The 26,752-nt window shown below is 39.1% G+C and overlaps 2 protein-coding genes across 7 annotated transcripts in view; one reads left to right on the top strand and one right to left on the bottom strand.

Moving 5' to 3' along the window:
- Positions 1 to 26,752, top strand: part of ATE1 (arginyltransferase 1) — a 162,814-nt gene that overhangs the window by 66,420 nt on the left and 69,642 nt on the right. For all 6 annotated transcript variants that reach the window (XM_069566747.1, XM_069566746.1, XM_069566743.1 and 3 more), the window contains 2 exons: positions 5,093 to 5,274; positions 13,242 to 13,341. In XM_069566747.1, coding sequence (XP_069422848.1) covers positions 5,093 to 5,274; positions 13,242 to 13,341 — 282 coding nt within the window. The remainder of the gene's footprint in view (positions 1 to 5,092; positions 5,275 to 13,241; positions 13,342 to 26,752) is intronic.
- The window catches only part of LOC138427652 (uncharacterized), a 116,552-nt gene that overhangs the window by 75,267 nt on the left and 14,533 nt on the right, over positions 1 to 26,752 (bottom strand). The window lies entirely within an intron of this gene.

Raw genomic sequence — 26,752 nt, 5'->3', positions numbered from 1 at the left:
TGGTTGGATCTCCTTGCAGTCCAAGGGACTCTCAAGAGTCTTCTCCAACACCACATTTCCAAAGCATCAATTCTTCGGCGCTCAGCCTTCTTCACAGTCCAACTCTCACATCCATACATGACCACAGGAAAAACCATAGCCTTGACTAGACGGACCTTAGTCGGCAAAGTAATGTCTCTGCTTTTGAATATGCTTTCTAGGTTGGTCATAACTTTTCTTCCAAGGAGTAAGCGTCTTTTAATTTCATGGCTGCAGTCACCATCTGCAGTGATTTTGGAGCCCCCCAAAAATAAAGTTTGACACTGTTTCCACTGTTTCCCCATCTATTTCCCATGAAGTGATGGGACCGGATGCCAGCTTGGATAGATGAAGGATATTTGAGAAGTGAGCTTATTTAAAAGCATTTAAAAGTAGCTGGTTTTCTTGTTTAGCATTGACTTAGGGGCTCAGAGGCCAGTTTGTATGTCATTTAATAACTGTGGTTTTATGACCAGTTTATTTGTTAGTTGACTCCTGGATTTCTGGTTTCCTCAGGTGATGTGATGGGAGTCAGAGTAGGTAGTTTTTTGCTAAATAATTATAAAACAACCCCTATCTATATGCAGTGCTTTGCAGATAGGGAAGAAACCTAACTCTCAGCGTGGAACTAAGAGGTGGGAATAATGCTGGTGGTAGGACAAATTGGTCACGACTGGACTCATAGGAGAATGAACCAGTGGGAGATCCAGGAGATGAGAGAAGTGATGAACTTTGGAAACTGAGAAGGTAATTGCAGTTTGAAAAAAAATTTTCAGGCTAGTACAACATATAGCGGGGCTTCTTCATGTTTAGGGCTATCAGAATATATCGATTATTTATTTATTGAGAATGTGCTTATTGAGTCCCTACTTACTATGTCCTTAATAAATACGTTTTTAAATGAATGAATGAACACAGTCATTTGATTTAATGAGCCCTGGAATGACACACTAAACTGAACTCATGGAAGGATTTAGACTCATCTCAGAGTCGTCCAGCTAGCTTTCCCTTGAAGGCTTTCGCGCGTGTGGCAGGCTCCCCACCTTCCCCATCACGAGCTGACAGTTCGTTTCTGTCTCTGTGTCGCTGCACTGGTTGCTCTCCTGCCCGAGCATTTCTAACGACAGAGAGTTCATTCCTGTGAGCCTCGGGGCTTATATTTAAAAGATGGTTTTCATAAAATGCTATGATATGTAGGAGTTTATTTCTTATTACATAGTTGGAACAATATTTTCTAAGACAGGTGATTAGGCCTCAAGTCTATTAACAATTTAGAGGATTGGCATTAATTCAGATGTTGCAGATAAAATAGGTTAATATCCTTTGTTTTCCTTTTGTATAATACTTCTGTATGCTTATCTCTTCTGCTCTTCAAGCTGTATCTGTTTCTAGAGAAATAGTAATGATTTTTTAAAAGAGCGATGCCATATGTGCCAGTGAATGCTAAAACCAGGGTTTGACATTTATTATTATAGTTGGTAGAAGCTCTTCAAAGGTTAAAGATGTGTTTACTGTCCAAGCACCATTTTAAGTACAGCATTGGAAGTTTTAGAAATCACTGATGGTGCTAGCACCATGGTGGATGTTCTCTTACTTGCACAGTTACTCTCCCACCCCTTTCCCAAACTGTGCTTTTGGGAAAGAAGTCACTGTGTGCAGCCCCCACTGACATAGTAGTGAATTATGCTTCCCTCACTTTAGGCAGAGTATCTACATAAGCTCTTTGCAATTCTGCATGGGAGATTGGTGTCTTCCTCCTCACGTATTAGTGTATTCAATCATTTATATCAGTATGGACTCATGGACAGTTTCTGCTGTATAGCAAAGTGAATCAGCCATTTAATTTGCTTGTATTAAAGCTCACCCTTCGTGTTGTAAAATTCTGTGAGTTTTGACAAGTGCATAATGTCATGTTTGCACTACTACACTTATTATATAGAACAGTTTCATCCTGTAAGCCCCCTGTACTACATCTGTTCATCCTTCCCCACCCCCCAATTTCTTGGCAACCACTGATCTTTTACTTTCTCAACAGTTTTGCCTTTTATAGAATGTAATTGAAATCGTATAATTGGTCGCATTTTCGCACTGATTTCATTCACTTAGCAATAAATACTTAACATTTCTCCATTTTGTGCGTTTGGCCACCAAACATGTTATCATCTAGAAGTTTTGCATTTTGCATAGTCTGTGATCCATTGTGAGTTAATTTTTTTTGAAAGATGTAAGGCCTGTGACTAGATATTGCTTTTTTTTTGCATCTGGATGTCCAGTGTCTGTATCAAAGTGTCTGTACCATTTTGCATTCCCACCTTTAGTGAATGAGAATTCCTGTTACTCTGCATTCTCACCAGCATTTGATATTCAGGTTATTGGATTTCAGCTATTCTAATAGCTATGTAATACTCTGTTTTTTTAAAATAGTTTGTTTCCTAACAACAAATGATATTGAGCATCTTTTTATTTTTTGAATATCTTTGTATTCATGTTTGGCATCTGTACATCATTGGTGAAGTGTCTCACTAGATATTTTGCCTGGTTTTAATTGAGTTGTTTTCTCATTGGTGAATTTTAAGAGTGCTTTTTTTTTTTTTTTAATATTAAGAGTGCTTTTTTTTTTTTTTTTTTTTTGAATGCTAGTTCTTTTTGGGACTTCCTGGTGGCTCAGAGGTTAAAGCATCTGCCTGGAATGCGGGAGACCCAGAGATATTTTGCAAGATTTTCTCCAGTCAGTGGCTTGCCTTTTTATTCTCATAACAGTGTATTTCACAGACTCGAGGTTTTTAATTTTAGTGATTTCCAGCTTGACATTTATTTCCTTCGTGGATTGTGCTTTTTGGTGTTTTATCTAAAAACTCATCGCCATACCTCGGGTCTCCTAGATTTTCACCTATGTTATCATCTAGAAGTTTCACATTTTACATAGTCTGTGATCCATTGTGAGTTATTTTTTTTGAAAGGTGTGAGGTATGTGACTAGATACTGCTTTTTTTTTTTTTGCATCTGGATGTCCAGTTGGTGCAGTACCTTTTGTTGTACAGACTGATCTTTCTCTCTTGAATTATCTTTGCTTCTTTGCCAAGGGGCAGTTGACTATATTTATGTGGATTTTGTGTTCTGTTCTGTTGTTTCATTTGTTCTCACCAGTATCACACAAGCTTGATTATTGTGGCTTTATAGTAAGTCTTGATGTCAAGTGGTTTCAGTCTTCCGACTTTGTTGTTCTTCAGTATTGTGTTGGTATTCTGACTCTTTTTCCTTTCCAGATAAGCATTAGAATTAATTTGCCAGTATTCATGAAATAAGTTGCTGGGGTTTTGATTGAGATTGCATTCAGTCTGGAGACTTGACTTGGGAAGGATGGACATCTCAGTCAAAATGAACATATAATATTTTCCATTTGTTTATGTCTTTTTTGATTCCTTTTGTCATAGTTTTGTAGTGTTTTGCATATGGATTCTGAATATATTGTTAGATTTATATTTAGGTGTGTAAGTTTTTTTGGTCATTTCGTAAATGGTGTTGTGTTTTTTAATTTCAAATTCCTGTCACTGCTTGTATATAGGGGAGCAGTTGCCTTGCATATCAACCTTGTGTCCTATAATCTGCTTGTAATTGCGTATTAATTTCAGTTTTTGTTGTTGATTCTTTGAAATTCTCTACATAGTATGTCATGCCATTTGTGAAACAGCTTTTTTTTTTCTCCGTTTCAGTGCGTATGAATATCTTTTATTTCCTTTTCTCCTATTATTACACTGACTAAGATTTCCAGTATGATGTTGAATAGAAGTAATGAAGGCGGATATCATTGTCTTGTTCCCCATTTTAGGGGGAGATGGTCCAGTTTCTTACAGTTGAGTATGATGTTAGCTGTGGATTTTTTGTATATGTTCTTTACAAAGTTGATGAAGTTTCTCTATTCATAGTTTGCTGAGAACTTTTAGTCATGAATGGGTGTGGGATTTTGTCAGATGTGTTTTCTTTATCAATCAATATAATCATACTTTTCTTTTAGCCTATTTTGATGGTTGGATTACATTAATTGCTTTTCTTTTTTAAATTCTCTAATATTTGACCCAACCTTGCATATCTGGGGTTAATCCTATTCTGTCATAGTGTGTAATTCTTTATATACATTGTTGGGTTTGATTTGCTAATATTTTGTGAAGATTTTTCCTTCTGTGTTTATGAGATACTGTTACGTAGTTTTCCTGTCTTGTAATGTCTTTTTCTGGTTTTATTGTTAACAAACCTGCTTTTTTCATTCTCCTTCATTCCCTTCTAGCCTTTTTCCATATACGTTCTCTGTGACTTTGAGTGTGTGAATATGTTACACAAGTTTTCTTATTAATATATTTGTTCAGTTAAATTGTTCATCTCTAACATTATTCAGTTTCTGACAAAGCATTTTCTTACGGTGCTCCATAATTTTCACTGTATGGTTTTCATTTAATAACAGTTACATTTAAATTCATATTGAATTTTAAAATGAGAAATATCATAAATTATTTATAGAAAATAGTTATATTTTGCAATCTCTAGAAAAATTTGTGGCGTTTTCTTCTGTGGGATTATAGGTACATTAAAATGATGGTAAGGGGATAACTTTCACTGTCCTTTGGCTAATAGGGAGAAATGTCATAGCTCTTTGTGTTTATGCAGGAACTTGTACCTAGAAAAAATTATGAGCTCATGTGCCTTATGAACACAAGAGTGGTCATAGACCAGGCCTGGCTGGCAGCTGAGGATAGTTCTCCTGTTCGCACTTAGCCCTCACTTTTATGTTATCCGTCTTTCTCTCATTCATCATTTCTTTCCCAGCTTTTGCATGGAACAGAAAAAAATAAGTTGAAAAAAACGTTAACTTGATTGTTCTCTGTTGTTACATCAGTTTTCTACAACTAAAAAGTTTTGCAGGATATGACTCTTCTGAGAGTCAGAAGATAGTGGTAAAAAAGAAGAAATTTTAGGAGTTACTCAGCTGAGTAAAATACAAATAGAAAAAGTTAATTATTAATATTTTCTAATATAAAGATAAAAGTGACAAGCTGTTTCTATGTCTACTTTTTCACAGACAGAGAATTCCCCTAATGGACCAGATTGTGGTTATGGCTCCTTTCACCAGCAGTACTGGCTTGATGGGAAGATCATTGCTGTGGGGGTGATTGACATTCTTCCATTCTGTGTATCATCTGTATATTTGTACTACGATCCCGATTATTCATTTCTGTCTTTGGGTGTCTACTCTGCACTCCGGTAAGATTGCTTTTGACATTTGTAATGGGTCATATAGAACTTCAAATATTTCTTCATTTGATTATATTTTATTATATAACAGTAGAAATTCTGTTAGATAGTACATAATTTGTTGCTCTTGTAGTCTCTTGTGTATTCTTATTTAGATATAACACTTTTAGAACTGAGGCCACAATGTGTGTGTGTGCATGTGCGCGTGCGTGCGTGTGCGTGTGTGTGTGTGTGTGTGTGTGTGTGGTGCTTCAGTAGTGTCTGACTCTTTGTGACCCCATGGACTTTAGCCCATTAGGTTCCTCTGTCCATGGGATTCTCCTTTTCCTCCACCAGGGGATCTTTCTAACCCAGGGATCAAACCCACAGCTCCTACATTGGCTTTTGTCTGATGGTAATTCCCTTTTTAAGGTATCCATCTTATCTAGTGTTTGAGAAGTCATTGTGATGCTTTTGCTGTTTAGTTTATGCATTTATTTAAGCTCCCCTGTCAGAGCCGCTCAGTGGTTTTTAAATGTTACATTATTTATATATATTTTTTGTCATCCCTGTTTTGTGTGTATATATCAGTTCAGTTCATTCACTCAGTTGTGTCCAACTCTTTGCAATGCCATGAATTGCAGCACACCAGGTCTCTCTGTCCATCACCAACTCCCGGAGTTTACCCAAACTCATGCCCATTGAGTTGGTGATGCCATCCAGACGCCTCATCCTCTATTGTCCCCTTCTCCTCCTGTCCCCAATCCTTCCCAGCATCAGGGTCTTTTCCAATGAGTCAGCTCTTCACATGAGGTGGCCAAAGTATTGGAGTTTCAGCTTCAGCATCAGTCCTTCCAGTGAACACCCAAGACTGATCTCCTTTAGGATGGACTGGTTGAATTTCCTTGTAGTCCAATGGACTCTCAAGAGTCTTCTCCAACACCACCGTTCAAAAGCATCAATTCTTCGGTGCTCAGCTTTCTTCACAGTCCAACTCTCACATCCATACATGACCACTGGAAAAATCATAGCCGTGACTAGATGGACCTTTCTTGGCAAAGTAATGTCTCTGTTTTTTAATATGCTGTCTAGGTTGGTCATAACTTTCCTTCCAAGGAGTAAGTGTCTTTTAATTTCAAGGCTGCAGTCACCATCTGCAGTGATTTTGGAGCCCCCCAAAATAAAGTCTGATACTGTTTCCCCATCTATTTCCCATGAAGTGATAGGACCAGATGTGTATATATACATATTATAATTAATTAAATGTTACATGAATCTGACATAAATGAACTAAAGCCCTCTGAGTCTGTTGGAAGAAATGTACAATTATATAAAGTATATAGAACAGGACCAGGGAGTCCCTGACTATCCATTGACTCTATGACCTCATCCAAAGATGGTTTCGTTTTTATGTCCATTGCTGCAAATGTATGCAACATAGCATACATGTTTTTAGGTGCATTATCCTGATGATAAAAAGAGTGGGGTCTTGTCTCATGAAAATAATTTACTTTTATTTTTATTCTTGCCTGTCTGTGTGTATATGCGGTAGAGGAAGGAGGAGGATTGAGAGTTTGTCTGGTGCTTGTCTCTTTTTTCTCCTTGTTTGTCACTGAATCACTTTTTTCTCTTTGTTTTTCCCATTGTTTTGTCTGATGGTCATGATTTTCACATCAAGGTAATACATACTTTGAGATTATTTTATTTATTGTATATGTGCTTTTCTCTGAATTATAAAAGTATCAGGGTTGATTTTTTTTTAATTCACTGATTGATTTAAAAAGAAATATGGTCCATAGCTGATTTTTTTATGTTTTTCGGTGGCCTACATACTGATATTTTCAACATGACCTGACCTGTCTCTCAATACCACATTATATAGGAAATTTTAAAAATATAGTGTTTACAACTGATCCCTATTATAATTTTTTATTTGTCTTATTTATTGCATTTTGTATAAAACTAATTAAAAACTATTCAGGACTCTATGCTATCTTTGTGATTCTGTGAAATTAGAACTGATTGTTTAAAAGCATTCATATTTTGTAACTTTGAAAGTGCATATTTCAGAAAAGTTACTTTTTCTTTGTACCAGAATTATTCAGTACTTCGAAATTATTGCCATTTTCTTCTTCCTTTATTTTTTGTATCTCTAACTTCACAATGTGTAGCTGTGGATTTGTCTAGACTTCTCAGATCAATAAATATGTATGAAATATTTTATTTCATACATATTTATGTATGAAATATTTAGGAGCCTCTGTATGAAATATTTTATTTCTCAATGAACAAAGAGATATAGAAATCCTGTTGCATTTGAGATAGCAAATAATCAGTTCCCAGAAAAAAACTGTTTCCGGCAGTCTATTTGCTGCTGATTAAGCTGTAGAAAATTCTGGAGCTGTAGAGCTTTGAGGAAGTAGCAGAGGAGGCTGTGGAGCATGAAAATTGGGGCCAGTGGAGGGTGAGGAGACTGCCACTGCATTGCGGCCTTTCAGTGCTCTGGAGAATCTCGGTTGCTGAGTTTATAGAAGAGGAGAGGCAGCCAGCAGATTGACCTTATGAAGCAAAGTTGGGGAGAGTAGGTTACAAGTTACCAATTCCATTTTTGATTTCAATGTATTTCAGTGAAACCTGTTTAATTTTTCCTCCATTTCTTCAGTTTCTTAAGCAATCGTATAGTCACTATAGAGTTTCTATGTTTTGATTTGTAATCAAGTATAGGTTTGTATGTAAACTGGTCTGCAGATTTTAAAACTGTTTGAATTGGGGTTCGTGAGGATGGAATTTATTTTTCTTTTTTGGCAAGATGAATTTTAGAAGTGTAATTAATTTGCTTAACAGATGTTTGAGCACAGTCTGTGTCCTGGAAGTACGTAGATGTGAATCAGACACTTCCAGCTTTGTTAAAGCAGACAGTAAATTTAAAAACGGATAGCAAAATTTTAGACTCCTTTGTCTATCCTCCTCAAAGGAGTTCATGTTTGGCTTCCCTGGTAGCTCAGATGGTAAAGTGTATGCCTGCAATGCTGGAGACCAGGCTTTGATCCCTGGGTTGGGAAGATCCCATGGAGAAGGGAATGGCAACCCATTCCAGTATTCTTGCCTGGAGAATTCCATGGACAGAGGAGCCTTGGAGAATTCCATGGACAGAGGAGCCTGGTAGGCTACAGTCCGTGGGGCCGCACAGAGTCGGACACGACTGAGCAACTTCACTTTCACTTTGCCTTTGTATTATAACAAAAATAAAGTTGTGGTAGTGGGCACTAGGCCCTTTTTATATAGGGTGGTCAGGAAAGACCTCTCTAGCCAAGAAAGAACAAAAAGGAGCCAGCTATGTGAAAATCTGAGGATAGAAGTCCAGGTCAAAGGTACCAAGTCCAAGTGTCCTGAGGCGTTGGAATGAAGAGAAGGCAGGGCTTAAGGGCTGGGATGCAGGATAGGATCTAGACAGTGCTGTGTAAGGAGGGCAGCCAGGCAGTGGTGTTGATGAGGGGCAGATGGAGACGGGCTTACAGGCGACAGTAAGGAGGTTCAGTTCAGTTCAGCAGCACAGTTGTGTCCGACTCTTTGTGACCTTATGGACTGCAGCACGCCAGGCCTCTCTGTCCATCATCAACTTCTGGAGTTTACTCAGACTCATGTCCATTGAGTTGGTGATGCCATCCAACCATCTCATCCTCTGTTGTCCCCTTCTCCTCCCACCCTCAATCTTTCCCAGCATCAGGGTCTTTTCGAATGAGTCAGTTCTTAGCATCAGGTGGCCAAAGTATTGGAGTTTCAGCTTCAGCATCAGTCCTTCCACTGAATATTAGGACTGATCTCCTTTAGGATGGACTGGTTGAATCTCCTCGCAGTCCAAGGGACTCTCAAGAGTCTTCTCCAACACCACCGTTCAAAAGCATCAGTTCTTTGGTGCTAAGTTTTCTTTACAGTCCAACTCTCACATCCATACATGACCACTGGGAAAAACATAGCTTTGACTAGATGGACCTTTGTTGGTAAAGTAATGTCTCTTCTTTTTAATAAGCTGTCTAGGTTGGTCATAGCTTTTCTTCCAAGGAGTAAGCGTCTTTTAATTTCATGGTTGCAGTTAACCATCTGCAGTGATTTTGGAGCCCCAAAAAATAAAGTCTGTCACTGCTTCCCCATCTGTTTGCCATGAAATGGTGGGACCAGATGCCATGATCTTAAGTTTTCTGAATGTTGAGTTTTAAGTCAGCTTTTTCAGTTTCCTCTTTTACTTTCATCAAGAAACTCTTTAGTTCTTCGCTTTCTGCCACAAGGGTGGTGTCATCTGCGTATCTGAGGTTACTGATATTTCTCCCGCCAGTCTTGATTTTAGCTTGTGCTTCATACAGTCCAGCATTTCTCATGATGTACACTGCATATAACTTAAATAAGCCAGGTGACAATATACAGCCTTGACGTACTCCTTTCCCAGTTTGGAACCAGTCTATTGTTTCATGTCCAGTTCTAACTGTTGCTTCTTGATCTGCATACAGACTTCTCAGGAGGCAGGTCAGGTGGTCTGTATTCCCATCTCTTTCAGAATTTTCCACAGTTTATTGTGATCCACACAGTCAAAGGCTTTGGCATAGTCGATAAAGCAGAAGTAGGTGTTTTTTTCTGGAACTCTCTTGTTTTTTGGTGATCCGACAGATGTTGGCAATTTGATCTCTGGTTCCTCTGCCTTTTCTAAATCTTACGGTTCATGTATTGTTGAAGCCTGGCTTGGAGAATTTTAAGCATTACTTTACTAGCGTTTGAGATGAGTGCAATTGTGTGGTAGTTTGAGCATTCTTTGGCATTTCTTTTCTTTGGGACTGGAATGAAAACTCACCTTTTCCAGTCCTGTGGCCACTGCTGAGTTTTCCAATTTTGCTGGCATATTGAGTGCAGCACTTTCACAGCATTGTCTTTCAGGATTTGAAATAGCTCAACTGGAATTCCATCACCTCCACTAGCTTTGTTCGTAGTGATGCTTTCTAAGGCCCACTTGACTTCACATTCCAGATGTCTAGCTCTAGGTGAGTGATCACACCATTGTGACTATCTTGGTCGTGAAGATGTTTTTTGCATAGTTCTTCCATGTATTCTTGCCACCTCTTCTTAATATCTTCTGCTTCTGGTAGGTCCATACCATTTCTGCCCTTTATTGAGCCCATCTTTGCATGAAGTGTTCCCTTGGTATCTCTAATTTTCTTGAAGAGATCTCTAGTCTTTCCCATTCTATTGTTTTCCTCTATTTCTTTGCACTGATCACTGAGGAAGGCTTTCTTATCTCTTCTTGCTATTCTTTGGAACTCTACATTCAAACAAGTATGTCTTTCCTTTTGTCCTTTGCCTTTCGCTTCTTTTCTTTTCACGGCTATTTGTAAGGCTGCTTCAGACAACCATTTTGCCTTTTTGTATTTCTTTTTCTTGGGGTTGGTCTTGATCACTGCCTCCTGTACAATGTCATGAACCTCTGTCCATCTGTGTATCAGATCTAATCCCTTGAATGTATTTCTCACTTCCACTGTATAATCAAAAGGGGTTTGATTTAGGTCATACCTGAATGGTCTAATGGTCTTCCATACTTTCTTCAAGTTAAGTCCAAATTTGGCAGTAAGAAGTTCATGATCTGAGCCACAGTCAGCTCCCAGTCTTGTTTTTGCTGATTGTATAGAGCTTCTCCATCTTTGGCTGTAAAGAATATAATCAGTCTGATTTCGGTGTTGGCCATCTGGTGATGTCCATGTGTAGAATCTTCTCTTGTGTTGTTGGAAGACGGGGTTTGCTATGACCAGTACGTTCTCTTGGCAAAACTCTGTTAGTCTTTGCCCTGCTTCATTCTGTACTCCAAGGCCAAATTTGCCAGGTACTCCAGGTATTTCTTGACTTCCTACTTTTGCATTCCAGTCCCCTATAACGAAAAGGACATCTTTTTTGGGTGTGAGTTCTAAAAAGTCTTGTAGGTCTTCGTAGAACTGTTCTACTTCAGTTTCTTCAGCCTTACTTGTAGGGGCATAGGCTTGGATTACTGTGATATTGAATGGTTTGTCTTGGAAATGAACAGAGATCATTCTGCCGTTTTTGAGATTGCATCCAAGTACTTCATTTCAGACTCTTGTTGGCTATGGTGGCTACTCCATTTCTTCTAAGGGATTCTTCCCCACAGTAGTAGATACAATGGTCATTGAGTTAAATTCACCCATTCCAGTCCATTTTAGCTCTTTGATTCCTAAAATGTCAACATTTACTTGTTTGACCACTTCCAATTTGCCTTGATTCACGGACCTGACATTCCAGGTTCCAGTGCAGCATTGCTCTTTACAGCATTGGACTTTACTTCCCTCACCAGTCACGTCCACGACTGGGTGGTGGTTTTGCTTTGGCTCCCTCTCCATTCTTTCTGGAGCTGTTTCTCCACTGATACCTAGTAGCATATTGGGCACCTACCGACCTGGGGAGTTCATCTTTCATTGTCCTATTTTTTGCTTTTTCATACTATTCATGGGGTTGTCAAGGCAACAGTACTGAAGTGGTTTGCCATTCCCTTCTCCAGTGGACCACGTTTTGTCAGAACTCTCCACAATTTTATGTGAGTATGACACCAGCCTAGTGTGAAGTTACCTCACCTGATTAATAATTAATAAAAGACTGCTTAGATTGCTCTCTGGGATTATGGAGGGCAATAGTGGAAACTGGAAATCTGTTTGGAGGCTGTTAGAATTGTCCAAGGGAGCCATAATGGTGGCTTGGACCAAAGTATCTGAGGTGGGGGTGGTGAGAAGTGGTCCAGTTCAGGGTATTTGGAGATAGAGTCAGCTGGACTTGCTGATGGGTGGATGCAGGAGGTGAATCTTTAAGGATGGCTCATAGGCTTAGGGCCTGAACAGCTTAGGGGTGAAGTGGTGATGCAGTTCGCTGAGATGAACAGGGCTGAGTGAAGGAGGGCTGGGCAGTCCTTTTCTGAGCTGGGTGGTCCTGCATTTCAGTATCAGTGCATTCTTCCCTGGTTTGAACTTTGAGAGAGAATTCTTTTAGGAATAATAGAATCTCTTCTGATTTAGCCTCATAATGTTAAATCTGTTTGGATTTAGAAATACTTTTGTTGTAAAGATGAACTTCTAGAGTATCAGCCCTTCAGTGATTTAAATTAGAGCTTGCAAAATGCGCAGACTATTCCCTTAAAAAATAAACCTCTCCTTGGATTTCAAGCATCCATTGCTACTAAAAGCAAAGAAAAAGAAATTAAAACCTTTGGGAAACAAACATAAAAACAAAACAAACAGCTGTTCTCATACTTCAGAAATGTACTGAAATTTTGCTTAAACTTCTCTAATGCAAGCAGTCATTCAGTTGGGCAAATAGGATGGAATTCTGTGCCCAGATTTATCCGGGTACAAATTAAAACCACATCAAGTGTAGGCATTGTTGACAACTTATTTGTTTAATTAATCCTTGCCTGTGCCAACAAGTAGAGGAAAAGCAGTGAGACAACATGTTTTCCCGCTCTTTAGTTTTAGAGAAAATAAAAGAGTAGCATCTGGACACAGGAGAGAGTAACATGTTATATGTAGTTGAAAGTGTTTGCATGTAAAGGGTTATAATGACATTCTTACTGAAATTTGTTGGGTTTTGAGTTTTCTAAAATTTATTGTACTGTTTTTAACCTGATACACCCAGTCTTTGAGAACTCCAAGTGATAATGAATAATGACATGAAATTGTATTAAATAGATCTTTGTACTTTTATGCCATTTGAGTTTTTATACACTGCTGTGTCCAGTAAAGTGCAAACCAGAACTTTGGTGCATTTGCTCAAAATAATACAGTTTCTTTGGTGTCTCTTTAGTAAAAATCATCTTAAAGTGTTTTTAAAATTGTTTTTCTTGGAACGCTTGGGTGTTTTTGATAGCTTAATGTCAGATTTGGTCAAATATATTACCAAATTAAATAGTACTTTGAAATTGGACTAGACTTAACTGTACTTTCATCTTCTTTTGTCAGAGAAATTGCTTTTACTAGGCAACTTCATGAGAAAACAGCTCAACTCAGCTATTACTACATGGGTTTCTACATTCATTCGTGTCCCAAGATGAAATATAAGGTAAAGTGGATTTTCATATATGTCTTCTGTAGATTCAAGTTATGAAAATTAGTGCTTTGTAATTTTTCATCATGTTAGTTTAACATGATTATCTATTTTAATGTAAATCATGAATTATTTTTAACTGTGTCTTAAACTTTTCATAGAATCTAGCTTCTTCATTGCATATAGCTGTGCCTGACAAATAGGCACTTAGCATTTGTTTAATATAGGTTAATCTGTAGAAGTTCACTGAAGATATAACAATCCCAGCTATTCTAGAACTTCAGTAAGACCCTGCTTACTTGGGATAGCACAGTAATATCCATTAAGAAATCTACCTTCTTAAGGTACATCCTCAAGTTGTGTGTGTGTGTGTGTGTGTGTGTGACACCTTCTTAAGGTACATCCTCAAGTTGTGTGTGTGTGTGTGTGTGTGTGTATACCTGTCTTTATCCATTCTTCTCTTGATGGGCACTGAGGTTGCTTCTGTATCTTGTCTATTAGCCAATAATATTGCAGTCAATGTAGGGGTGCATGTATCTATTTGAATTAGTACTTTTATTTGGAAAAATACTCAGAAGTGAAATTGCCAGATTTGTATGATGGCTGTATTTTTAATTTTTTGAGGAAGTTCCATACTGTTTTCCATAGTGACTGTAACAGTTTGCATTTCCACCTGTAGTGTATGAGGGTTCCCTTTTCTTTACATCCTGCTCAACACTTAATTTGTTGTCTTTTTGATAACAGCCATTCTGACAGGTGTGAAGTGATATGTCATTGTGAGTTTGATTCACATGTCTCCACTCATCAGTGATGTTGAGCATCTTTTCATGTGCCTGTTGACCATTTGTATGTCTTCTTTAGAAAAATGTCTGTTCAGGTCCTCTGCCCATTTTTTAATTGAGCTGTTTGTTTTTTGATGTTAAGTTTTATGACTCTCTTTAATGAAACTCTTTGATGTTTTTTAAGTATTAATAGCCCACTGTAAAAGCTCTGGAAAGTATAGAACAGTGTAAAGGACCAGCCATCTTGCCCACCATAATAACAGTAACCAGATATCTCTGCTCTACTCAGAGCACTGCTTTACGCTCTGAAGATACGAAAAGATTTGAATGTGAACCTTCCTCTTACAACTTGTAATATAGATGAAGATGGCAGGTATTTTATGTAAAATCAGGTCAGTACAGTGCTCTGGTAAGTGGCCTAGGAGCCTGTAGGGTTTACTGCATAAGGTATGGAATAGGGAAGGGTTTAACTAAAAGGGAAGAGAGACTTGCCCCCGCCCCCAGCAAAGAGAGTAGGTATGACGGGGAAGCACATTTCATGGAGAAGGAGCATTTAAGTAAGAATTAATAGGTGACAGTGCCATATATATTCATATAAAAAAGGAGGGGGAGGGCAGTCACCACCCAGTCAGTCAGTGTCTTTTGTAGCTGTAGCTGTTATGAGTGTTTTGGGGCCCTATCTGCTGTTAACAATGTACAAAACAGTACATAACAATATAATAAATGTTAATTGGTTTATATATAGAGTATGTTAACAGTGTTTCAAGGAATAACTCAGAAGCAAAATAAATTAATGAATTGGTAATTTTAGTTTGTGGTTCTGTATAATGCTTTTAACATGGTAAGAGATGCAAATGTTAGGTGATTAGAAATAGTACCTAGTAATGTTTGCTAGCAGTTCCCAGTGTTTTAATATTCTCCTCCAGGCTAAAGTTCTTTGTAAATACAGGCATACCTCAGTGATACTGCAGGTTTAGTTCCAGACCACCACAATAAAGTGAGTATTGCAGTAAATCAAGTAACATGAATTTTCTGATTTCCCAGTACACGTAAAAGTCACACCATCCTGTTAAGTGTGCAGTAGCAGTATATCTAAAAATATAATGTATATACCTTAATTAAAAAATATTTATTGCTGAAAATGCTAGCCATCCTCTGAGTCTTCGTCAAGTCGTGATCTTTTCACTAGTAGAAGGTTTGAAATAGCAAAATGTGACACAGAGACACGAAGTGAGCAAATGCTGTTGGAAAAACAGTGCTGATGGACTTGCTTCTTGACTCAGGGTTTCCTCAAACTTCAATTATTAAAAAAGCGCAATATCTGCAAAAAGCAGTAAAGCAAAGTGCAATAGAATGGAGTATGCTTGTATTACTAAACTTGATATTTCTTAATTATTAAACCATTTTTAATTACTCATCCTAGTGAGTAAAAAATACGAAGATATTGAGAGTATTTTAAGAATAACTTTTTAGGAATCTCACCTTTGCTTTTCCACAGCCCCAATATTAATATCTGTTGGAAATTTGAGAACAGTATTAAAACCTGTAAAACTAGAGTGCATCTCTGAGTGGAAAAGGCAGGTAATGGGAACACTCACTGTAACCATTCAAAGCAAAACTAAATTTTCCCAATATATTATATCATATTCACATTGTATCTTGGGAAAGACAGTTCTGAAAATTTGTACTATATTTAGTGACTTTGTAAATGTTTGTGAGATAATATAATGATAAAATATTGAATATTAAGTTAATTTTGTAAAGCCAGTATTTTCTTGGCAAGGTGGTTTGAGCACTTTTTGGTCTTCAACATTAAAAACATGGTATTTTAAATTTTTTTATTGTTTTAAGAAAATTGTTTTCATTACATCATGATTGAAAATAAGTAATTTTAAGTAACTGAAGAGTAAAGATATTTTCATTTCAGTTAATATTTTATTATATTTTGAGCATATTAGAACCCTCCATTTTGAGAGAATAACACAGATGGGAATTTTCAACCAGAAAATGTACTCTTTGAAATTGTAAGATGGGTATCGGTCTAAGCATGAATATTTCTCATTTCAAGTTGAATGTGTAAAACTAAAGACCAATAAAAGATAACTCACAGAAAATGACTAGTTAAATGACTGTTAAATGACTAAATGACTATTAAAATTTTTCTCACTTATAAGATTGAATTGAGGGTAAATTTAGCATATTACTATAATAGCTAAAATTATCTTCTTTCTTAGAGCATAACTAAGTGTTCAGGGATTAGTAGTGACATGTTTTTAGCCACATTGTAAAATATATGGTGGAAAATATACAGAAGTGATTTTTGCCTGATACTAAAGAAAGAAGGAATATATTTTAAAATAGGAGTATTTTTAATAACTAAGAAAGAGTAGTCTCTTAGGTACCTGGTATACACTAGATGCTGGGAATACAGTTGTTAATACAGTATAGATGTGGGCTCTAATCTGACAGAGGTGACGTTCGAGGGGCACATACTTGTAATCCAGGACATAAAGTGGCACCGAGCGACTGTACCTGAAACTAGGACAATGTTTCATTTGGGTTTTCTGGTATAGATTTAGACATATTAAGTTATAATCTTCACCATATAATGCATTTATAATGTAGGGCAAATTAAAGTATTTAACAGGCTTGAAATACACCAAGAGCTGGTTTTACCTGTTCTCTTTTATTGAATAATGTGCTGTCCTGAAGGCATGTTGAAATGGAGAGCCTATCTTTATGTGTAGGAACGACCATCGTTTGATGGATGGTTTCCAGAGCTTTCTGTCCTGGCTCCTCTTGCCCTGCACCCTGTTTGTGTGTGTCACTCCATCCATCAGAGGTACATTCTGTTTTCCTCACCATGGATTGATCCAGCCTTGTGACCTGCGCTGACGAATGGGATAGCACAGAAGTAACTGTCCGAGATTTAAGGCCCAAGCCTTAAGAAGGGGAAGACAGACAGCTTTTGCTTCCTTGGTCTTTGAAGCCAGTCATCATGTATAAGGTCCAAATACCCTACTGGCGTGAGAGGCCACTTGGGAAGCCTCAAGCCATCTTGAATGTTTCAGCTCCAGCCAGGCAACTAGCTGAATGCTGCTGCCTGATTGAGCTGAACAGACAGGGGCAGAAGAACCACCTAGCTGAGCTGTAGCCAACTCACAGAATCATGAGGTATAATTAACTGTTGTTTTAAGCCTCCTAAGTTTGGGGTGGTTTTCTTGTTCAGCAGCAGATGGCTGAAACATGTGATGTAGGGTGGAAATGAGGAGATAGAGTTGTAGATTTCCACGTAGATGAAAGTCATTCTATGTTGAGCTGTGCAGACTCGTGTCCTGAGTTGAGCTGAACTGATCTGTGAAGTTGCTGACAGCTCAGTGTGAGAGAGTTTTGGCAAAGTTACTAAATTCATGTGTGGTCATACCTTCAGATGTGCCCCCCACTTGGCTTACGAGAACTCATCTTCATACAGCATTTCATTTAATACCCAGACTTGGGCTTACAAGGCATTTGTTAACATGATGACACATTTTGAGTTTGCTTGTCTTGCTACTGTTGAGCACTGCAAGATGAAAATCACCACGTGGTCATTTTTGTAGTTACGTAGATGACATGTGTGGCTGTAGAGCCTCCTCTCAGAGCACTCATGGTTTGCTAGGTGATAGCAGTTCTATTCTTGTGCGTAAGATTCTCTGAAATGCATTGTTACTAAATTATTTTGGTTTTATTGTTCTCTCTGTGTGTATATTTTAAACAAAGGTTGATTTATGTAAACAGTACCTGGTCATAGAGATTTTGTCTATGGCCATAGTCTTAGAAGAAGGCACAGAATAGTCACAGAGGAATTTAATGAGGGCTGGAAAATAGTTAGAAAAGAAAATTGTCTTGATTTGTTGTGTTGCCATTGCTCACTTGAACTGTGACCATAATTGAGACTGTTTTAATGGGAGTTGGTACTGTTTTAGCATAAGTCAGTCCTGATCTGGAGACTCAGGACCTGGCTGAAATGAATGGAAGTTATATCTCCAGCTTAGGAGAGTCTCGCCTGGGAGGAACTGCCCTGCGGAGTGGGGGTGGATGGGACGGTTCTCTGGCCTCTGTCCGCAGAGAACGCTGGTCTTCTTCGTCGGTTCCTCTCACAGTCCCAGGCTGGTTGCTGGCCTTCCGACGTCATAAGCCATCAGTGGTGTTTAGAATCAGAAGAGATGATGTAGTTTCCTGTGTCTTTTTTTGTTTTAATATGACTTTTAATTGATAAAATGTACATAACAAAATTTAAGTATTTGTAAGTGCACAGTTCAGAAGTATTAAGTATATTCGTGCTGTTTGTACAGCCATCACCCCATCCATCTCTAGAACTCCTTTTACCTTGCAGAACTGAGACCGATCTCATTAAGCAATAGCTCCCCATTCCCCTAGCTGTATTATTTATTACTGATAGCTCTGCACGCCTCTCTCCCCCAGACCCTGTAACCACCATTGTATTTCTGAATTTGACTCCTCTAGATCCTTCATGTAAGTGGAATCACTTAACATTGTCTGTCTTTTCGTGACTGGCTAATTTCACTTAGCGTGTGCTTAAGGTTCATCCATGTTGTAGCAGGTGTTGGGATTTCATTCCTTTTTAAGGCTGGATGATATTCCATTGTATGTATATGCCGCATTTTGTATATGCATCCATTGATGCACACTCGGTGTGCTTCCACCCTTTGGATGTTGTGACTAATGCTTCTGTGAACGTGGATGTACAAATATCTATTCAAAATTTTTTCCCTATGTTGTTCCTCAGACCGCAAACGTAAGGCCATTCTGTGATCTGAAGGAGGTGGTTTGACTGAGCTCTTTATCCAGATTTGTGTGCAGGCCAACGTAAACAGTGATTCAGGCAGTCCGCTTTGGTATCATGACATGGCCAGACATCAGATAGTTGAAACATCAGAAGGGGTTCAGAAGTGTCAGAAAAGAAACAAAAGGCTAATTGATCAGTGATTAATCATTCCTAAACTCAGTGCCTCGGCTTGACTGCGGTCAAACAGCACCTCTGGAATTCTGTAGGAGTTTGCCTAAAAGAAGGTTATTATTGTTATAAAAGCACCTAAAATTGAAAAAAATTGGCATTTACAGAGCTGCATCTGCAGAATCCTCTACTGCTGAGATCCCCAAGCTCCCAAGCTTTTCAAAGTTTCCTGACCAGACAAATTAGCAAATGTTCTTTTACTGCAATTTTGTAACCCAGGCCAATGTATTTGAGTGGTTGTGGTAGTGACTTTGCTACTGCAGGTTTGAAAGAAATACAGATGATCTCATCAGTTACCCACAGCACAGAACAAACCACTCATTTTTGATTCAGCATCTATTTTTCTTGATGTTGAAATAAGTGTCCAGTGAACTAGATGTGGTCAGAAAAAATGACCACAGAGTAACTGTACTAAGGGATTTCTGATGGCTCCTCCAGGCAGTAGGAGGTAAAAGAATGACAAGCTTATCATGTATTCTTGTTTTTGAAGTTGTCACACGTGGAATTTTGCCACATTAGACTCAAAAGCATGGTCATGTGTTCTAAGCTGCTTATTGCAGATGAGAAAATTAACGCTCAGTGTGATTCCTGCCCAGAGTTTGCTTTAATTCACATTTCAGCAACTTGAAGGAGAGTTGTAAGAATTGAAATTCGTATAAATGGCATTGTTTATCAGACTTACAATGAGGTATATATAACTTTTTATTTTGGGGAAACCTAAAATGCTTGCATATTAAGTAAAAGTAAACTTTAACTGGTGCTTCCCTGGTAGCACAGTTGGTGAAGAATCTGCCTGCAGTGCAGGAGGCCTGGGTTCAATCCTTGGGTTGGAAAGATCCTCTGGAGAAGGAATTGGCAACCCTCTCCAGTATTCTTGCCTGGAAAATCCTATGGACAGAGGAGCCTGGCGGGGTCCTCTTGGGGTCGCAGGAGTCAGACACAACTTAGTGACTCAACCACTACACAGTGGAAGCAGTGACAAACATTAACTGGGGAATAAGAACACTGTTGATCAATACCTGATCTTCCCCATCCTTCTCCTCATGGCCATTTCCACAGTGAAATGGAAAGCTTGGTACAGGACCTGATTCCTAACCATCGAAAAAGCTGAATCATCTTTGGAGCTTTTAAAACATCCTCAAGCTCAAGTTCTGCCCTAACCTACTTGTTTGCCATCTTCTTTGACAGAGCCATGTTCTCTGACTCCCCGTGCTGTTTTAGGTACCTTTGAACTGCCCTTCCTTCCCACTTGACGCTGAGTTTCTTGCATCTAAAGGGATCTCACTCATCCCTCCTCCCTTTCCAGACCCAGCATGGGCACCTACTCTTCAGGGAAGCCTTCTCTGTCTCCCAGCTGGGCCCCGCCCTTCCCACCTGTGGAGAACCACCTCGGTGCTCTTTGCTCAGTGCTTCATCTGTGGCTCCCCTTGTGCTCTGCTGTTGCGGGTGTGCTCTCAGCCAGCCTTCATGGAAGGCCTGCTCTGTACAAAACATCACGCTAGATGCCAGGGCAAGAGGAAGGTGATCACATGTGGTCCCTGCTTGTCAGTTCCTTGAGCAAAGTGTATTTTACCTGTCAGTGTCCCCAGGGCCTACCAAATCCATTGGCAAAGAGGAGGTGCTCAGTGAGTTTGCTGACATGCATGACATGTGGAAGGCAGGCACCCACCTGCACGGTTAAAACCAAGAAGTGGAGGAACTACAGTGAGGGCTGGCTTTCTCTGCAGGCCATTCTCACAGAGACACTGAGCTTTGGGAAAATCTGAGTCCCATCTCAGAGTACAGTTTATACTTTCCATGAATTTCCTGTCTGTAGTTGTTTCTTTTCTAAGTCAGCTTGTCATCTAAGTGTGATGTTTATACGGAAAAGTGTACCGTTCTTAAGTGTACAACTTGACAGATGTTCACATGGTGACCACACTTGTGCAGCCAGCACCATGGTCGACAGAACATTCCATTCCCCCACAGACCTCTTTCATGTCCCCCTTGATTGTTACCCTCACCCCCAAAGGCAATTGCAAAAGACTAGTCATGCCTGTTTTTAACGCTTGACAGGAGTGGAATCATTTGGTGTATTTTAGTTTGTGATTGGCTTGTTTCACTCAGCAGTTTGTTTGTGAGATTTACCCACATTCTTGTGTGTGCAGTGTGTGGTTGCTTTTCATGCCTTTATGCTCATTCTATTGTGGTTGGACTGTTTCCAGGTTTTGGCTAATATATAAGTGCAACTTTGAACATTTCTTACATGTCCCTTCATTAACATATGTCTGCATTTCTCACATGTATAGACCTAAGTGTGGAATTACCAGGTTGAAGACTGAGGGAATATTTCAGGTTTAGTTCATATTGCCTAGCATGGTTTTAACCGATTATACTAATTTATACTGTCACCAGCAGCAGACCTTCTGATAGCTGTGTAGCAAGGATGGTGCGTTGTGGGTTTAATTTGCATTGCTGTTGACTGGCGATGCTGAGCATCTTGTCATTTTTCTGTTGGCCACGTGTAAAGCATCTGTTTGTGCCTTTTGCCCATTTATCTCCCAGGATGTTGATCTCTTGTACTTGTAGACATTCTTTATATATTCTGGGTATAATCCTTTGTTGCATAAATATTTTACAAATATCTTCTTCCACTCAATGCTTAACTTTTCTTTTTCTGATGAGCAGAAATTTCTAATTTTCATGTAGACTGGTTTTTCTTTATTGCTTTTTTGTCTTGTTCAATGAAAATCTGCCCACCCTGTGGTCATGGAAATGGTTTTTTTTGTTTTTTGTTTTTTTGTATTTTCTTCTTTACCTTTCACAATTCAGTAATCTATCTGAAATTGATTTTTGTGTATGGTTAGGTCAGAGGTCAAGACTGAATTTTTTTTCCAACTGTATAATTACTTTTAGTTTCTTAAGGGTACTGTCCAGCACATACTAATTTAATAAACATGTCAGTTATTTCCATCATTATATTTGTGTTTACAGCAAAGTATCCCAGCATTATCTTTTCAGACTTAGCATTGATTACATTGAATAACCAAATTCCTCACTTAGAATTATATTGGTCAGTCCTACAGGGAATACCTGACTTAAGTACGAATGATGTGCAGGTAAATCACTTCCACTTGTACGTTTCTTCCAAATAACACTTAAAAATAAAAGCTGTGGAGAATCTCTTTAATTTAAACAGGATGATACATTGTATGGAAATTCAGTTTGAATGATTAAAACACAATGAAAAGCTCTTTATTAATAGTTGTAATATCAAACATCATTTGGTAGTCACATCCCATTTTATCATTTGCCTTTATTGTTGTTTATGGTATGTATATGTATATATATGTGTGTGTGTGTGTGTGTGTATGTGTGGTCATACAAAAGTTTTAAATTTTTATATAGCCTGATTTACTAATCCTTTTCCTCTATGGCTTCTGGCTTCAGTATCATGCTTTAAAAAAACCTTTTCCTCCCCCATGTATTAAAATGGTTATATCCTCCTTCTCTTAGGTTTGTCTCCACTCTGAAATGCTGCCCGACTCTCCTGCATGCAAGTTTGTGTTTTCATTGCAGCTTACATGTTGATGCCTGACATGCACTGCGCTGTGTCACGCTGTTGTTGCTGTTCAGTCACTCGGTTGTGTCCAACTCTGCGACCCCACGGCCTGCAGCGCTCCAGGCTTCCTTGTCCCTCGCTCTATCTGGAGTTTGCTCAAACTCATGTCCATTGAGTGAATGGTGCCATCTAACTTTCTGTGCTGTAACTGCTTGTTTTCTTGTCTCTTTTGACTCCAAGCTTCTTGAAAGATGGAGTTTGAGCTCATTTATTACTTATTGTAGCAGCAACCCCTGATTTATAGCAAATGTTCAGTATATCTTTAAATGGCTGGATGGAGATAAAAGAATATTGAATAATTTGATTATGGGTTAGAGGGAAAGTACATATCTACGCCAAATAAAGTGGCCCCATTTGGGATTTCTACAGGATAGAACTTTTTATAACTTTGGCAAGGTTAGTGAAATGTAAGTTTATTAAAATGTTTACTTTTAGAATAATGAGAAGGTTGCTTTGTTTGAATTGTCAGGTGATCAGTGAAGGTACTCTTGAATTTGCTTTTTTCTTTAAATTGACAAAGCATTGCAAATAATTTAAAACATCTGTGATGCTGCAGTGATAGTGCTGCATACTATATGGTTTATATTTGAATTAAAAGTTTATTTTTAAATTGACTTAGAAATTTATCTACTTGAATAATGTTAATAATTTGTAAAATCCTTCAAATAACAGAATACAGTATAAAGAATTTTTTCTAGGAAGTAGAATTATAGATTTTGATGGTTATATAAGTGTATAACCTAAATACTGTTTTAATTAACATTAATTTGTTTCATGACCTAGCGTTGACTGAGTTCTTATTTCCGCTTATCCTAAAATAGTGGTTGTTTTATCAGGGGGGATTTGTGCCCCTGTCCCCACCTCATCTCATTTCTGAAAACTTTGATTGTCGCAGTTGAGCCAGTGGGGGAGGGGTATATATGCTACTGGTATTTTGAGCCAGAGAATTCTTTTTTGATGTGGACTGTGTATTGTAAGGCTAGGGATGCCTCTAAACATTCTGCAATACACAGTCCCCAGCAAAAAAGAATTCTCTGCTCAAAATATTAGTAGTGCTAAGGCTTGAGAAACCCTGTTTTCGGGGGTTACCTACTTGCCATTGAAGTCTGTAGGGCTTTACAGTTACTGAGTTACCGCAGGTAATTTGACTACTGCTGTCAAAAAGGAACTGCCAGAAAGATTAATTTTGGGTTCACCATAACAGTCTTGAAATAAACTATCCTGTATGACACACCAGAGAGGAGTTTCTTGTGTCTAATTCATGACCCTGTGCAGCCATAAGCTTATTGATGACCCCAGGACTGTCTTAAATTTTCTTTGGGGGCTTATGTGTGGCCTTTATGTCAGCTTAAAGGTAATTTAATGTTTCTGTACAATGCGATTTATCTAGCAAATCTTGAGGTCTCTTACAAGGAGCAACAGAAACAAGTAAGGGTAAAATTTCCAAAATGCGTCACTTTGTTGTTTTAGTTCTGATGTGCATGGTAAGGTCTGTCTTAAGTATTTATAAATTGTTTTGTTTTTCTTGCTTTGTAGAAAAAGAGAGGAACTTGGCATCTTCATAATAGCCAAGTGAATTGCTGTCCCTGGCAGCTAAATTCAGTTCATCTTTTTTAGTACAAAGAGCGCAGCGTTGGCTTATACATTTTCGGATGGGCAGTTAGAGTCCTTTGCAGCCTTAGTGGCACAGGGCTGTTGGCACATTCCTTTCTCCTGGACTGCACCCTGGTGTGGTTGGAGCTAAGCTGTTACAGAGACGCGCACGCACAGAAGTGTTTGTTGTTTTTTTTGCCTAGTATTCTCCCTTGGTATTGATGGGAAAATAAAGCCAGTTCTCACCCTTCCTTCCCCCATGGCTCCAGGACTCCCTAGCACAGCTCAGGTCTTTTTTCCTTCTTAGATTTATACATCTTCTTCTGGGTCTCATATCTTCCTTCTGAAGAAAATAAGGCAACTGTAAGATTTTCACGCTTGACCCTTTTCTTTCAGAAGCCTTCTTGTCTAAATAAGTGGCAGTAGCTAAAGGGAAGCAGCCTCGAGGAGTGTAATTATCTTAGACAGACAGCAGTGGGGCGACAGTGACAACGGTGAGAGGCAGAGGAAGCCCAGGGTCCCCTGCTGGAGGGCCTTCCCAGCAGTCACCCCACTGTCTTCCATCTCGTGCTCAGCCTCAACCATGCAATTGTTTGAGGATGGTTTATGTTGTGTGAGAACTGTTTTGCTAGGAAATCCATGGTCTCTCACACGGTTCTCTTAGATCCACCTTTCTTTGCTTGGTCTTCGGGGGTTCCCCTTTCTTCCTGTTTCTTCACAGTCTGCCTGTAGACATACCTTTGCCCCCATTTTTCTCTTATGTTTGTCCTGTGCAGAGAAATCCACTGCACTCAGATGTCTGCCATGCCCATAACTCTCTTCTGATGGAAATTCCTATTCCTACAGTGTCTGCCCAAGGAAATGCAGTCTTTGAGTTTAGGTTACCATGCTTAGCTCCATGTAACTCTGTTAATTGGACTAAGCATGGATGCTTAGTCATTCAGTCGTGTCTGACTCTTTGTGACCCCATGGTCTGTAGCCCACCAGGCTCCTTTCCATGGGGATGTTCCAGGCAAGAATACTGGAGTGGATTGCCATTTCCACTCCAGTGGGTTAAGCATGAGTGCCTAACCCAAAGGTGGTTGGTCAATCTAGGGTAGAGTAGTATTAATATTATGTAAGATATGTATTTTGTAATATTAAAGCTTTGCCTACTGAATAGTGGATGACCAAACCATTCAGATCTGCTCTTTTAAGGAAGTTTGAATTAAGACAGTAGGAAGGATCAGTAGTTAGTGGGAGTAGGCATAGAGAATAATAACGTAGAGAACAGTAACAAAGGCTCAGAGTTAGATTAGGGCTTTGTAAGCACAGGTCTGTAAAGTTTGAATTATAGGCAGACCTTTGTACGCATGCACATTTATCTTGAGGATAGAGTTCATGGATTTCTTTCATCTGGTTTTCAAAGGGGCCTGTGAATCAGAAGATAGCAAGATGAGAGAACAGAGAGGTGGTGGGGGGAATAGAAGCTGAGACAGCAAATAGCAGATGAAAACACGGATTGGGGTCTCCTGCTGCTGAAGGCACGTGGCTGGCCTCTTGCTAGACCTACTTGCCAGATCTTGAATTACAATCTTTTATCCACAAGGCCTTCATGTAGCCTAGGTTTCCTTCTGTCCCCGGATAGCCAGGAATCCTCTGGAGCCTGACCCTGCTAAGCTGCTGCTAAGTCACTTCAGTCGTGTCCGACTCTGTGCGACCCCATCGATGGCAGCCCACCAGGCTCCCCCGTCCCTGGGATTCTCCAGGCAAGAACACTGGAGTGGGTTGCCATTTCCTTCTCCAATGCGTGAAAGTGAAAAGTGAAAGTGAAGTCGCTCAGTTGTGTCCGACTCTTAGCGACCCCATGGGCTGCAGCCTTCCAGGCTCCTTGTCCATGGGATTTTCCAGGGAAGAGTACTGGAGTGGGGTGCCATTGCCTTCTCCGGAGCCTGACCCTAGGTGGGTAATATTTCTGCCCTCATTCTCGTACGGTCCTCCCTAAAATGCTCTGTTCCCCTCCACCATTAGTACTAGCCGCTTAGTGGATCACCTGAGTGAATTCCTTTGTTTCTTTAACCTAGAGAACCAAACGAATAAGCTTGTCAGTCAACAGCATGGATGTGTTAGAAAAGGCAGCAGTTGTGCTAGTTCCCTAGGTGTCCCCGTTGTCATTAATAATGAGCAGTATCATTGTAGGCGTGCCCACATAAGTGAAGCACTCACCTATCCAGGGCTGAGATGGAGAATAAGAAGAGCAAGAACTGGCTAAGTATTCTGTATAAACAACACTCAATAAAATTCCATAAGGAGTTTTTACTCTTTCCAGCCAGTGAAACATTTTATTTTCTGTTTCCAAGACGTTGTTCTTAGGGATGTGATGGAGGGTTTAAAGAGTGGTTGACTAACTGTGTTTGTGTTTGGGCTTGATGTTGTTATTTAGTGAGGTAAATG

The sequence above is a fragment of the Ovis canadensis genome, chromosome 22 (assembly GCF_042477335.2).
Source record: "Ovis canadensis isolate MfBH-ARS-UI-01 breed Bighorn chromosome 22, ARS-UI_OviCan_v2, whole genome shotgun sequence".
Lineage (NCBI taxonomy): Eukaryota > Metazoa > Chordata > Mammalia > Artiodactyla > Bovidae > Ovis > Ovis canadensis.
Note: the sequence above shows the minus strand (reverse complement) of the source record. Positions and strands in the feature narration are given on the sequence as shown.